A 13,843-nucleotide genomic window follows, 5' to 3' on the forward strand; every position below is an offset into this window, starting at 1 on the left:
GCTTATTAAAACAGCTTCTGGCTGGGCATGGTGGCTCAGGCCTGTAATCCCAGCACTTTGGGAGACTGAGGTGGAAGGAGGATCACTTGAGTCCAGGAGTTTCAGACTGGTCTGGGCAACATAGGGAGATCCCGTCTTGCCAGGCATGGTGGTATGTGCCTGTAGTCCCAGCTACTTGGGAGCCTGAGGCAGTAGGATCCCTTAAGGTCAGGAGTTCAAGGCTGCAGTGAACCATGATTGTGCCACTGCACTCCAGCCTTGGTGACAGAGTGAGACCCTGTCTCAGGAAAAAAAAAAAAAAGGTCTTCCATTACCACATGCTCACCACGCCCTGGTATCCTGCTAAGTGCTTTACATGGGCTTACCTCATGCAGTCCCTAGAAGCACCATGAGGTGTGCCCTACTGTCCACCTGTCCACCTGGCAGGAGCAGGAGCAGCCCCAGTATCTCCCAGGTGTGGCTCCCAGATGCCCAGCTCCAGAGTCCCACAGCCTCCCAGGTGGGCATTTCCCACCTCCTCGAGTCCCCCTGGCGTCTTGGGGCCCTGGACCCCAGGGCATCTTGACTGGCCCCATCTACTATCTTCTCTAAATGGGAGAATTTGAGTGATGTGATACCTCACTGAGCCTTGGTTTTCTCATCTGTAAAATGGAGCTTCAGTAGGACCACCCCCGTTGTGGTCATTACTAGGATTCAAAGAGATAGGGCATGTAAGGCTCTCCACACAGGGTCTGGCTCACAGGAGGCAATAATTACACCAGTCCTCCATTGTCGCCGTCCTCAGGCAGCCCCAGGGAACTGGCAGAGCCCTTGGCTGAGGCATCCAGGCTCTTTGCTGCCCTCTGGTGCTGAGGCTCAGTGTGGTCTTGCGTGGAGGAGGCTGGAATCATGACCCTCTAGTTTCCTGGACTCCAACCTACCCACTCTGATAAACCTGCTGCAGGGGTGGGAATCGTCGGGGAAGGAGCCTTAGCCTCAAGGCCTGGCTTCTTGGCTTCCCAACTGTAATGACAGCACCACACATTCCACAGAGGTGATGGTGTTGACAGGTATTTGGGAAATACCAGTTTTCTTTCCCAGCATATTTGTCCTTATTTTGTTCAGGACATGGTAAACATTTTATTGTCATCCTAGCTTAATTAAATAGAAAAAAGGCAGCAGTCTAGAATTTTGGTACATTTCAAATATATTTTATTACTTTCCATCTTAGAAAGAATATGAAACCTGCATGCAATGCTAATGGTTTCTGACATGTACGTAGCATATAACACAGCAGTACAATGCGGCGTATACTGGGGGGCAGTGTGTGGAGGGGGCGTTCTTAAGGGTATATGTACAGAGGAAAGGCGCATGGTCATCTTAGCTTTCGAAAGAGGACTGCACTGTTTAACACTGAAGAATTACATGGGGAATCACAAATATATTGCTTTAGTACTGCATGTTCCGTTGTGGTGAGAGAGAGAAACATGCTTTGAAGGTTTTCCCTTGTCAACAGAATGTGGGTCTGTAGCTGTGTATTGTGCATGTATTCATATATTTTTAAGTTTTCTCCTAAGGTTTTTGCTGACAGTGTTGGGAACCTCACATGCTTCTGAAGCATTAAATATTGAACCTGTGAACCTTTCAGAAACTCTCAGGTTGGGAAAGACCCCACACCTTCTTTAAGGATCATTTGTCTCATCATCACAGGACCTTGGAAATGTTTCCTAGGGTGTGTAAAAATTAACCAGGGGGGAATGAAGCACATTTTTCTGGCAACCAAACTTGAGTTCCTCAAAGAACAGATGCAGAGAGACCTGCTCCTGCTTGCCCGGCTACAGGGGCCACTGCAGAGTCACACTGAGGCTGTGACCGGCCATAAGCCCAGGAGAGCCCATGGCAGCTGTGCCGAGGCGCCAGGACCTCTGAGCGGAAGCTTCCCAAGCTAGGAATGGAGCAACACTGCAATGAAATGTGTCCACCAAGCTCATTGTTCCTCCCGGGCGCTTATAAAGCTCAGATGTATAGTGACATATGGACAAATACAAAAAAGCATTTCTTAAAAAGGAAAGGCATGAGTTTTCCCCTTTTCGATAAAAAGCAGCCTGTGATGAAGTCTGGAGCACAAGAGAGATGGGTCTCACATCTGGAAGCCTTTCGCACGCAGCTATAAAATGTAAAAACTGACCGTTGGTAAAAAGTGCTTCATAACAATATATAACTTGTGTCTTATGCCTGTGAGAAAGAAAGGCTTTTTTTTTTTTTTTTTAATCTGCAAAGTCCTTTGCACAAGTCTCCCAACTGGTCTGGAGTTTTCCCATCAGAGATTTTTCACCCTATTCTTCGTAGACCCTAGGGAGAAAAAACACATGTGTAAGTGGCTCAGGACATGAGGCAGGCAGTTCCCAAGCTGCTGGCTAAGTGGCTTCATTTGCATGTGGTCTGCAGGGACTGCCCCTGTCTCAGGACTACAGGAACCCCCAGGGAGGAGGGGGAGGGACCCTCCTGAGGATGTGGTCCCAGCGACCATGAAAACTCACACCAGTGTGGCTTTGTCCTTTCTAACCGTCTGCAATCTCACCTCTGCAATCTCATCTTGTCCTCAGAGGCCTGTGGAGCAAACCAGCTTTGCATATGAGGAAACTGAGGCACCACAGACTTAAGATTTGCCCCGTGGCCACTGACTGTTAGTGGCAGGAATGCAGTCTCTCTCTAGCATGGTGGGCTGCTCCCGCACCTCCTTGTTTCTTTCCGCGTCTGTACTCAGCCTCTCTATTTAGAGAAAATAGCAAGGGTGGGAGGCATTCTCTCCCTTGACTTAGGCTTATATATTTCTTTGTATTTTGCCCAAAGAATGCATGTATTCCAGAAGAATGTTAGCTCTAGACACTGCTTCCTAGAGATAGAAGAGGTGGTTGGTGGGGTGGGGAAATGGTGCAGGAGGCCTGTGCCCCTCAGTCCCTGCTCCTGGCTGCATTGCCTCATCTCTACTGGTTCCCAACCCCTCCTTCCCCTCACCTCTCAAGCTGTCCCCAGTTAGATATTTTGCTTTCTTCTAATTCTGCCCCATGGCTGCCCTGGGGCCATACTTTACACTCAGCCTATCACTTCTCTGTCTTGTTCTTGATTTCTGAGTAAGACCACCAAATTATGCATTGAAATAAAATGCCTGACTCGGCGCTTCCTGTGGTGGCCGGAAGCTCCCTGGAAGCTCTGGTCTCTGAAGTGCACAGAGCTCCTCTGTGTGGCACCCATGGGCCTGAGCCCACTGTATAATCTTCTCCTTTCTCCAACCTAGCTTTGGCATTCTCTCTCTCTCTCTCTCTGTACAAAGAGGACTTCAAACACTTCCTTTATTACTGTTCTACATTCATTAAGATATTTTCAACTTTTTTCAGGGGAGGGAGGTGGGGAGGGCAGGGACCTTAACACTCCAAGAAAGAAGGGTGAACTAATTTTATAGCAAAATGAGAGAAGGCCTGGTAGCTGAGAGGCTCTCGTTGCTTTTATTATTGGAATTTTCAGGAAAAAAAAAAAGCAGGGCCATGTTTAGACCTGTGGGTGCCTGCTTTTCCAGGTTGTGGCTGAGGTAGAGGGGAGGAGCAAGGTGAGTTAAAGGTTTGAGTATCCCCCAGCAGTCAGATCAAGATGTCCTTAGCCTCTTCCATAACCTGCCCATGGGATTAGCCTTCTGCCAGTTTTGATGACACAGGGCCTGGAGGGTGACAGAGAGTAGACTGGGCAGTTCTGGCCTTTGCCACATGAGCTGCCTGGCTTGACCAGAAAGAGGGCTTCCTTCCCATCAGATTTATAGAAAATAATTTCTCGCTCTCATCACTTTCTATTTCAAGCAACTGCAGATGAGGCTGTTTTGGAGGCAGCAAAAAAGGCTCAGATACAGGGGTTGAGCCTGAGTGTCAGCTCTTGGAGAGCTGGTCACAGGGCTGAGCTTGGTGTGGCATGGCTGGGCCAGGTGATGGGAGGGCAATGCAGGCACCCACTGTGGCTGCGCCTTCCACTCTGTGAGGGCAGCTCGTGGAGTAGCACCAGGAGGCCTGATTTGCTATCCTGGCTTTGCCCTGTGCTTCCAGGCAAGTCACCCCTCTCTCCCATTTAGCCTTGATTTCCCCCTCTGCAGCAGAGGGTGCTGACACAAGCTCCTGGGGAAGTCACCTGCATGGTGCATGCGTGCGTGCGTGCGTGCATGTGTGTGTGTGCTTCCTGATCACACTATGCAGGCAAAAGTGGAAATAAACTCTGCATATTTGAGGAGTGAGGCAGGACAGGCTACCTTCACATGGTACAGGGGAGCTAGGAACTGGATTCCTCCTCCAAGGACAGACATAAGACCCCAAGAGATCAGAGCTGGGAAGTCACCTTCTGATTATGAGGAAACAGTGCCCAGTAAGTACAGGGCTGGTTCAGGGTGCTGGTGCTTTTAACATTGCTGCCTGCCTGGGTTAACAGTGGCTCTGATTTTAAAGAGCCAAACCCGTGGTGCCTTCCAGCACCTGCAAAGGAAGGAGTTTATCAGGTTTCTGGGCAGCAGAGGGAGTGGGGCACCTTGGAGAAGAAAACATGTTTCTGGCAAAGATCATCCTCAGCACCCCATGGTTTTATAGCACAGTTTTATAGCCAACATACACTGTCACCTAATTGGTCACATTTCACCCCACTGAATACTCAGAGCTCCCCTGGCAGTTATGCCAGTGCTCACCCTGCCATTTAACAACTTGTGTAACTTAAATAAAAAGAGGAATTAAGATTATAATGTAAATATTAGAGTGAGACAGACTTTAGTTTACAAAATGACAAACCTACCATGCTTGCAAATGGACAAGAGATGCATAGCTAGCTTTGTGAAGTGGTGAGTTCCTCGTCCCTGGGGGTATGTAGGCAATGCCTGAGTATCTGTTTGCTGTGGATGTTGTGGTGGGTGTTCACAAATTAGATGGGGCTAGATGACCTGGTGGCGGGGGGTCCCTTCCCATCCTGAGAGCCACAGCTGGGTCTGGCGGGAAGGAAGGTGAGCAGAGGCAGCGCGTACCTGCGCTTCTCGTTCCAGGCGTTGTACCACTTGATGAAGCGTTTGGTGCTCTGCAGCTTCGGGTGCAGGCAGTGCTCCTGACCTCGGTACCTGGACACGCTCTTGGTGGTGATGCTGAAACGGAGCAGGATGAGGTGGAGGGTTGAGGAGGCTGAATGACATGTTGCCTCTCCCGTGGCCTGTGAGTGGCCCTGCGCTAAGTCGGGGTCCTGAGAGACTGTGGCTTCCTGCCTCCTCTCAAGGGAGCCTACTTATGTGCTCACTCCCAGGCTGGCTCTTTGGAAGGTTCTGGTTGTCCCCTTATTCTCTGACTCCATATTAGGGCCTAACCCTCCCTCACTTTTCCCCTGGGAGTCCTGAGAGTCTGGGATGGTCTCTCCCACCCCGAACCTCATGCAGTGTGTTGTCTCCAGGGCTCAGGCCTCTTTTGGGGAACAAAGGTCAGAGGACTCTTCCAGCCCCTCTGAGCCTGGGATCAGGAGGTGGAGAAAGCTAATGCCAGCAAGGTGCACATGCCAACACCTCTGTCCTTGGATTTGAGGAGTTCATGGTAAGGCTCAGACATGCCCCGTAGACGCTCTGGTTTCTGTCTCCTCAACCCCAGTTCCCTCTGACCCACCATAGATTGTCCCAGGGCTGGGCATCTCCTGATCCTGAGGCAAAGTCTTGTTGGCCTTGTGTGAGGTGCCAGGTATCTCAGCCCTAAGCAGAAGAGTAAGACCTCTCTTCTGCACAGCCTGAAGATCTCAGGCCTCTATCAGCCAATGTCCCAACACCCAGAAGAAGCCTAGCCATGTGGTAGAGAAGCAGGTGTTGTGCAGACTGTAGGGGCCTGGGACTGAATCTCAAGTTTGGTAGTTTGGTTGTGGGACCTTGGGTAAGCTCTCTGAATCCAGTTTGGCCATCTGTAAAATGGGCACAACAATAGGACTATCTCACAGGGTTATTGGGATGATTAAAAGATACAATCTTTGCAAAGTGCCCGAACCTGGTAGATGCACAATTAATAGTTACTGTTAGTAGTCATTGGTCATGGAAGATGAAGTGGCCAAGAGGAAAGAGTAGCCTTGCTGTGGGGGCTCCGGCCTGGAGGGCGAGGCAAGCCTGCTGCTCAGAACTTCTGAGCCTCTCTAAGCCGGGGCTGGGCCACAGGCATGACAGGAGTTGGAGGGAATAAGGGACCACCTAGGGTATTTGGAAAAGTGCAAGGCGAGAGGTGAGGATGCCACTTCTTGAGGAGTCACAGCCATGCAAGCTATGATGGTAGACTGGGATTCTGGAATGGGCTTGGAGGGCAAAGAAGGGAGACTGGAAGTGAGAGTGGAAAGAGTGAGAAGAGAGGGACAGAGGTCAGCTAGTTCCCCACTGTTACCAAATGGAAAATGTCAGGGCTTATATGGGCTAAGTTCTGGAAGGGACAGGATTCCTATGACTTCAGTCTCCCAATTGATGGGGAAAGAAAATCGGATCTTGCCACCAGAATGGGGGCATAATGTTCTTGGGCAACCTGTTTTCTTCCCTTCTCCGTGCTCTGGGTTTCTGGGGTCCCCACTAGGGCCTAAGCTCCTTGGGGCAGGGGCGGGTCTTCCTGCTGATGCCAGGTGATGGTGCCTGCCTTGACTGGACTCCTCTATGCCCTGGGTCATTCCTCTAGCCTTGAGCACAGGCCGGGCTTCAGAGTGAACTCTGGTTGTCTCTCTCCCCCACTGTGCCCAGTCACCCTGTAGGAATTTAGCAAATGCTTTTCTCTTTCTGCCTACAAGGCTGCTTTTGCATTCTGAAGGAAAGGACGTGGCAATGCCTGATAAAAACCCTCTCTCAGTTAGGTCAGCGTGCAGGCTGTGCATCCCAAATCCTGAAGGTCAGGGAGAGCAGAAGGGACACTCAGCCCTCTCACTACAGTACTCAAATGCCACGTCATAATACTGGGATTATGAAAATCGGTTGTGGAGTGCAGACATGGGGATTTGTGACTCCAGCAACTATCAGAAATTCTGAGTCCTGTGACCCTCTCCTCCACAATTCTGGGGGTGGGGTGGGGAGGCTGTGTAAGGGTTTTGGTGAGAGCTCCATGGACCTGTGACACAAATGGCTCTTTCTAGAATTCAGACTCTCCTGGGTTCTTCTGGGTGCAAAGACTCCCACTTGCAAAGTGGACCTTTCCCCCCCTGCCCCTGCCTGGCCCCCACCCCCAGCCTCAGCAGAGATTTCTGGGTGACTCAGGGTGAGCTGGAAAATTTGCTTTTGTTCAGCCTTTGTGGCTGAAAACCTGCTTTGCAAAAGTGCTGGCCCCTCATCTGATTTGGAGAGTTTTAGGATCGTGGAGAGGGAGAGGAGCCCCCAGCCCTCAGGGATGAGGTGAGAGGCTGGGGGTGTGGGGGTGGGGTGGGGTGGGGTGGAGGTTTAGTAGAGGGCGATTGGATTGTGTGCTGATCTCCTGAGGCCCCTGCAAGTTTCCACAAGGCTCCATAAAGCCTTTCTCGCACTTGCCTAGCTATAGTTTTCCTCCATATGTGCAAAAGTTTACCCAGGAAAAGGGCAAGCGTATTTACTGCGGGCTCTGTTCTTTTTAGGTATCACTGCATCCTTTACTCTGCTTTCTTCCCCTGCAAGGTCTCAGAAACTTGCTTGGTATATAGAGTGGTTTTCAGCTCTTAGACAAGTGAGATTTAACTTGGAATTCCCCCTGTCATTCTTAGCCCGCAAACTGGAACCCTTGAGGAGCTTGGAGCTCCTTTCCCAGCTCATTTGACACTTGGCCCCCATCCAAAAGGATTTTTGGGTGTTTTCTTTGAATTTGGTCTGCAAGGCAAGGGGTAAGGACAAGGGTGTTAATTTAGGTGCCTGTGAAGGAAGGCAGTGGGGTCAGCTCAGGTCCAGTGGATTTCTGAATTCCCCTAATTTCAGCCTGACTGTGTAGCCCCTAGGCAGGGGATGTGGGGTGCTGGGTGGGGGTGTGCCCTGCTTTCACAGACACTGTGGAAGGCTTTTGGGCTGGTGGGGGCCAGCCGGTGGAAGGCACTTGCCCAGACTGAGAATAAAGTGCGTCCTGTTTCTGGGGGAGGGGAAGAGGGGCCAATGGTCTGTGGCAAATATTTGGTAGCCGCTTTGCCAAGGGCTCCCTTCCTGGCCAAGAGCGTATTGATGAGGAAGCAGAGGTGCTGGCCTCAAGTGGTTAATTGGGAAGGCGGAGGAGCAAGAAACTAAGTGTTCTCTCACTCTGCCCCAGTTTTTCCAACATTCCCCACATCCCCACCAAGCAGGGCTCCAGCCATGTGGCACATTAACCCCAAGAGAGCATTCCGTATCTCGACCCACAGGGAGTACAGCCGGTGAGGGAAGCGCGTGGAGCGTTCTCAAAATGAAATCTCTAGGAGCCAAAAACTTGCGGTCCACTGGCCTCTGACTGGAACAAGGCTCTGAAGGAGAGTCAGGATTTAAGATAGTGTTTGCATTAATCCTCTGTCCAGTGACAGGAAGGCAGCACGCCTCACAGTTTGGGTGTGAGTGTGCTTTAAGTGATTTCAATCCAGGTTTTCTGAGTTGGCACAAGGGATCCCTTTAACCCTTGATGGCCCTAGCAGAGTGGGTGGCCCATGGTACAAACAGGGAGACTACTCATTTGAATCCTAGCAAGGCTGAACTTAGGAGGCTCTGTTCCGGAGGAGCGGGACAGTGACCCCCTTTCCCGACTGTCTTCTGGAGTGTCTCACCAGCGTCCTAAGGACTCGCTGGGCAATTACAAAGGCTTTTTCAGGGCTTTAACAAAGTCAGAGAGAAATATTTGTTAGCCAGACCCAGGCCCAGGCTGTGCCCTGGCATCGGGTTGACAGCAGTGCGCACCCCCTCAAGGTGAGGAGCGAGAACTCACATAACCATCTTCTCCTCGCAGTGCGGGTACTTTGGCTTCATTTCCAGCTTCTTCACGTCGCTGTAGCGGATCTTGGGTCCCTTCCGGGAGCACTTGCATTTGGACCCTGCGAGCGAGCGCGGGGCAACTGCTTAGTTGCGAGGGAGTCTCCTACCCCTCGACCACCTTGGTGCCCACCCAGACCACCCCCCGCGGGATCCTAGGATGCCTAGAAATTGGCGCTTGTGTTCCCCAGGACAAGACGAGACGAGACGGCGACAAGGGGAGCTCCCCGCACTCACCGTCCACGCGCGCGGTGTACAGCGCCAACAGCAGCAGGAGCAGCGCGGCCGCCAGGAGCCTCATGCTGACCGGAGGGGCGCGGCGCGGGAGCAGGGACATGGGGAGGGCGCTGGCCCGTCGGAGCGGCGGCCCGGAGACGCCACCCGGCTCTGCTCCGCTTTCTCTGCCCGGGGCGCGTCTTCCGGCTCGGCTGGCTCCGGCTGCGCCGTCGGTGGATGCCCACTGCTGTCTGTCGCGGTGCGCTGCGCTCTGCGCTTGTCTCTGCGCTCTCTCCACAGCCTCCCTCCGCCCGCCCTGGCCTCTTTTAAATCCGCTCCTGCCCTCGCAGCGAGTGAGCTCATTAATATGCAGAACCACTCGGTGACTCACTGAGATTTCTCCATGTGGTGAGGGGAGGAGACCTTCCCAGCCCGCCCGTCGCCCGCCCAGGGAAAGGACCCGCTATCGCAACGGCGCACACCCGGAGCCACGCGCGCGCACACACACGCACATCCGCTAACCCCTCGCTCACACAACACGTATCCTTCACACACTTGCACACCCAGACCACAGCGCGCACACATTTCTAGCGTCCCGCTCTGCCTTTGGGGAGCCCAGACTGCTGAAGGGCACTGCTTTGCTGAATCGCGTGGTTCCCTCTCTGGCCAGGCAGGCCAACTTTTCTGAGCTGCCGGGAGACCCAGGCCCAGGGCCCAGATCCTCCCAAGACCCAAAAGGGTTTTGGAGCAGGTGCCAAGTGTGAGTGCCTGCAGGCCTGACCCCCCAGGGCCCCTGCCAGGCCAGAACACAAGGCCAATTCTGGACTGGGGCTTGTCATAGACTGTCCAGCAGCAAATTCATTGACTGTGGTCACTGGAACTGACTCAAAGAGGGTATGTGTGTGTGTGCGGGGATTGGGGTGGGTATTGGGGAGAGAGTTTTGGTGACTCCCAAAGGAAAGCTCCTTAAAGCGGGTCAGTGGCCTGGTGGCTGTGTGAGTGTCTGGGTATTGGGGAGAACCAGGAGGAGTCCTCACTCTCACACTACCCTCCAAAGCCAGGTAGAGAGCCCTAGTAGAGAGCGATGACAATGATAACCATCTGGATGGAGGCCTTCCCATGTTCTAGACATTGTGCCAGAATGCGAGGTGTAGTGGTGTACCCAGCCATGGTGGCAGACATTCCCTCCTCACTATACCAGCACAAGTGACTTTACCGCTCTCAGCTTTTGTTTCATCATCTGTAAAGTGCAGATCGTCACAGTGTTTCTGATAGGGTGGCTGTGAGAACTATAGAAATCATACATGTTATCAGTACCCAGGAAATGTTACTTATTGGCACCATCATTTTATATGTAATTTATCTAGTACTTTGATTCTTACAAATTGGTACTTTTCTTCCAAGTTGGTACTTTTAATTTCTTTATTTGACAGGTGTGGAAACATGCTCTGAGAGAAGAAATAACTTGTCCAAGGTCACAGAGCCAGGAAGCAAGTGACTAGGCCAGGAGGGTCACCAGTATATGTGGCTGCAGAACTGGGACTCCTGTCCCTGGGCCGCTCTATTGCTTTGAGGCCTGTCTGCCCTTCTCTTCTTGCTGTCTTGAGAGACCCAGAGACAGGAGGTGGATCATCTCAAGTTCTTGGAGTCAGGGTAGAGCTCACCCAGCTCTATGCCATCAGCCTGGCAGCTCCCTGGAGGCAAAAATGCCCAGAGGGTTTCTGGATGATGGGGGACAGACTGCTGAGGAGTGCAATGGGAAGAATCTGCGTCGTCTCTTCCCAGCTGGAGAGCCCTTGCTGCTTCAAGAAGAAGCCGAGCCATGAAAAGCAAGCAGTGCCTATGCATGCTGTTGTGCCTATACCTAAAGCTAAGCCAATAGCTGTACATTTGCATTTATGCATAAGATGAGTATGAGGGAGTGCTTTTTGGTATTTGTGTTAGTTTTTAAATCTAAAATAATTTTTCTTAATATAGAAGCGGCACGTTTGCCCAGAAAAACCAGAAAACACAAGCAGAAGAAAACAAGCATTTTCACGCAAGTAAAATCTTGGGTGAAATCTTCCCAAAGCATCCTCTCTTTGCTTTGCATGCACATGTGCACATGGGATCAGGCTGCATATACTCTTTAATAACCTGCTTGCTATACCTATTAGCATATTGTGAACATCGCTCCATGTGGCTAGTCTTGCTACAATAGCTCCCTTAAGTGTTTCATTTGAGGCCAGGTAGTATCATGGCTGAGAGGTTGGTGTCTGAAGTCAAACTGCCAGAGTGTGCATCCTAGGTACTAGCTGTGTGACTCTGGGCAAATACCTTAACTCTATTTGGTATTGGTTTCCTCATCTGTGAGATGGAGATGATAATAATATGTACAGCATAGGCAGAATTAAATGAGATGGTGCATGTAATGCTTTTAATGTGGTCCCCAGCACAGAGTAAGTGTTTGACGTGTGCTGACTAGTGCGATTATCATGATTTTAGATGCAGAGTATTCCGTGGTACAGATGTGCCAGAATTAATTTGACTACTCTTTGCTGGACATTTGGATTGTTTTCAACCTTAACCTCTTACAACCAATGCTGTTTGACAAATATTCTTGTAGCTCCATTTTGGGGTAGGTTTTAATACATTGGATCAGGCCTCAGAAATAGAATCATGGGGCCGTGGCACACGCCCATTTTAAGACTTTTCATAGAAATTGCCAATTGTCTTCCAAAAAAACACATTTTATGCTGCAAAGGAATTTCTTAAATACTAAGCTTTCCTAGAGCATGTAAAGTATTACTTTTTATTAACAATTTTATTTCTAACATATTTGTTTCAAGAATATGTTGATTGATTAACTGGGATCTAACAACACCAGCAATCATGGGCACTGAGTTTTCACAGGAAAAAGTAATTGGCTCTAGAAATATGGACCAAAGTTCCCCAGCTTCCTGGGCTGGACCAGAGGTCAGACATCCCAGTGGTTTGTCCTCAGTTACACTTCTCAGTCTGTGTATGCAGATATCTCGTTTGCAGAAGGCAGCCACTGTGCAAGCAGAGCTGAGCCCTTGTTTGTGTGAGCTCTTCTGGAGCCATGGTACAGGAGAGCATGTGGCACCTGCTGCCAGCAGGTCTGTGGGGGATGCTGCCCAACTGGGTGAGGGAGGGGGCTTGGCCCGTGACACACCTTCAGGACATAGACTCTCTAGTGAGCCCAAGCCGAGGGCCTCTGAGCAGGTGGGCATGGGTGAGGTCGTTCTTTGTACAGTGGCACTGTCTGCTTCAAGGAGGTCCCTGGGGTACAGGGAAGGACAGCACACGTGCCTTGCCTGTGTGTGTGCATGCATGTGTGTGCATGCGTGTGTGCAGGTGTCAACACATTGATGGTCATATTGGGTTCTACAGAAGAGGTAGACGTGAAGTGTAGGGGTCACAGAGGAGGGAGGAAGTGGAAACAGGACACCACTCCTTAAGGGAGTGGGACTTTTGCTGAGACCCCAGGGATTTACTTATTTCTTCTCTTTACATTTATTGAGCACCCACTGTGTGCCAGGCTTTGTGCAAAGTGCTGGGGGTTGGAGGTAAGCCAAGGCAGCTGTGTGCCTGTCCCCAGGCAGCTCAGAGTCTAGTGGGGAAGGCAGACATTAACTATACAACCACAGAGATCAGCGTGAAACTCCTGCAGAGGTGTCCTGGAGGGTGCCTGGTGCTAGGAGACTCATCAGGGGATCTGACAGGGTAGCGAGGTGGGGACAAATTTCCTGGAGGAAGGGGTCATTGAGTTAGATATGAAGGATGGAAAGGAATTAACCAGTGACCACAGGAGGAGGCCACTCCTGGCCCTTCATGGACCCCTCTGCTCACACAGTGATCTCCTGGCGGAAGTCCCTGCTCTGAGCCCTTTACTGGCTCCTGATCTCATGCAGAGTCCAAGCCAAGTCCCCAGCAGTGCATACCCCATTGTGACCAGCACCTGCCATGCTCCCCACAGGCTGTGCTCTGGCCACTCTACCTTGTCTTACCTTCAAACATCCAAGTGTGTTGCTGCCTCAGGGCCTTTGTGCTCACTGGCCTCTCCACCTGCAGTGCTCCTCCCCAGGGACTGACAGACAACCCTCTTCTCCTCACTGAGCCTCAGCTCCAATATTCACCGTCCAGTTCCAATCACACGAGCATACCCCCAACAACAGTCCCTCCCTGTGTTGCCACCGATTTTACTTTATTCATTTTGTGTGCAGCTACCTCAAATTGTACATTTTCATGTTTATTTGGGGGTGCATTGTAGATGATCTGTCTGTGTCTACGGGTCTCTGTCTTGCTCATCCTCAGTGTCTACAACAGTGATTGGCACATAGCAGGGGTTCACTCCATATCTGTGGAGTAAATACAAACATGTTTCAGGCAAAAGCTCAGCGTGTGAGAGTACTACTGAATGCAGGCTGCACAGGCTGCAAGGTTGCATGTGAGAAAGTGTGTTGTGTGTTTGCGTGTGTGCAGGGGGTGTGTAGGGGTGGCCATGGGGAGTCCATATTCCCAGGGAGGCCAGTTCCTCCTCAGGGCATTTGTTTTAGAGGTGAAGTCTCTGGGAGGAGGAGATGGTGATAGCAGGAGTGTGGCTTTCCAGGAGATCCCACGGTTGTCTGGGCACTACCTCCTTGGTCTGCTGAGAAAGGGGTCTTGATTGGTTTCCTGCCCTGG

General features: G+C 51.2%; 1 protein-coding gene and 1 pseudogene across 2 annotated transcripts; both read right to left on the reverse strand.

The window, feature by feature from the left end:
• Positions 1 to 1,168: 1,168 nt before the first annotated feature.
• On the reverse strand, positions 1,169 to 3,624 carry LOC105506944 (annotated as a pseudogene). Its single transcript, XR_001001016.1, has one exon. The product of XR_001001016.1 is annotated as an uncharacterized LOC105506944 (transcript).
• CXCL14 (chemokine (C-X-C motif) ligand 14) lies at positions 1,175 to 9,938 on the reverse strand. The gene is made up of 4 exons (XM_011935251.1): positions 9,179 to 9,938; positions 8,898 to 9,003; positions 5,027 to 5,140; positions 1,175 to 2,331 (listed from the first exon to the last, which is right to left on the reverse strand). The coding sequence occupies exons 1-4, from the start codon at positions 9,276 to 9,278 to the stop codon at positions 2,316 to 2,318; spliced, it is 336 nt and encodes a 111-aa protein (XP_011790641.1). The 5' UTR covers positions 9,279 to 9,938; the 3' UTR covers positions 1,175 to 2,315.
• Positions 9,939 to 13,843: the final 3,905 nt, after the last annotated feature.

This window comes from Colobus angolensis, unplaced genomic scaffold (assembly GCF_000951035.1).
Source record: "Colobus angolensis palliatus isolate OR3802 unplaced genomic scaffold, Cang.pa_1.0 Scaffold142, whole genome shotgun sequence".
Classification (NCBI taxonomy): Eukaryota; Metazoa; Chordata; class Mammalia; order Primates; family Cercopithecidae; genus Colobus; species Colobus angolensis.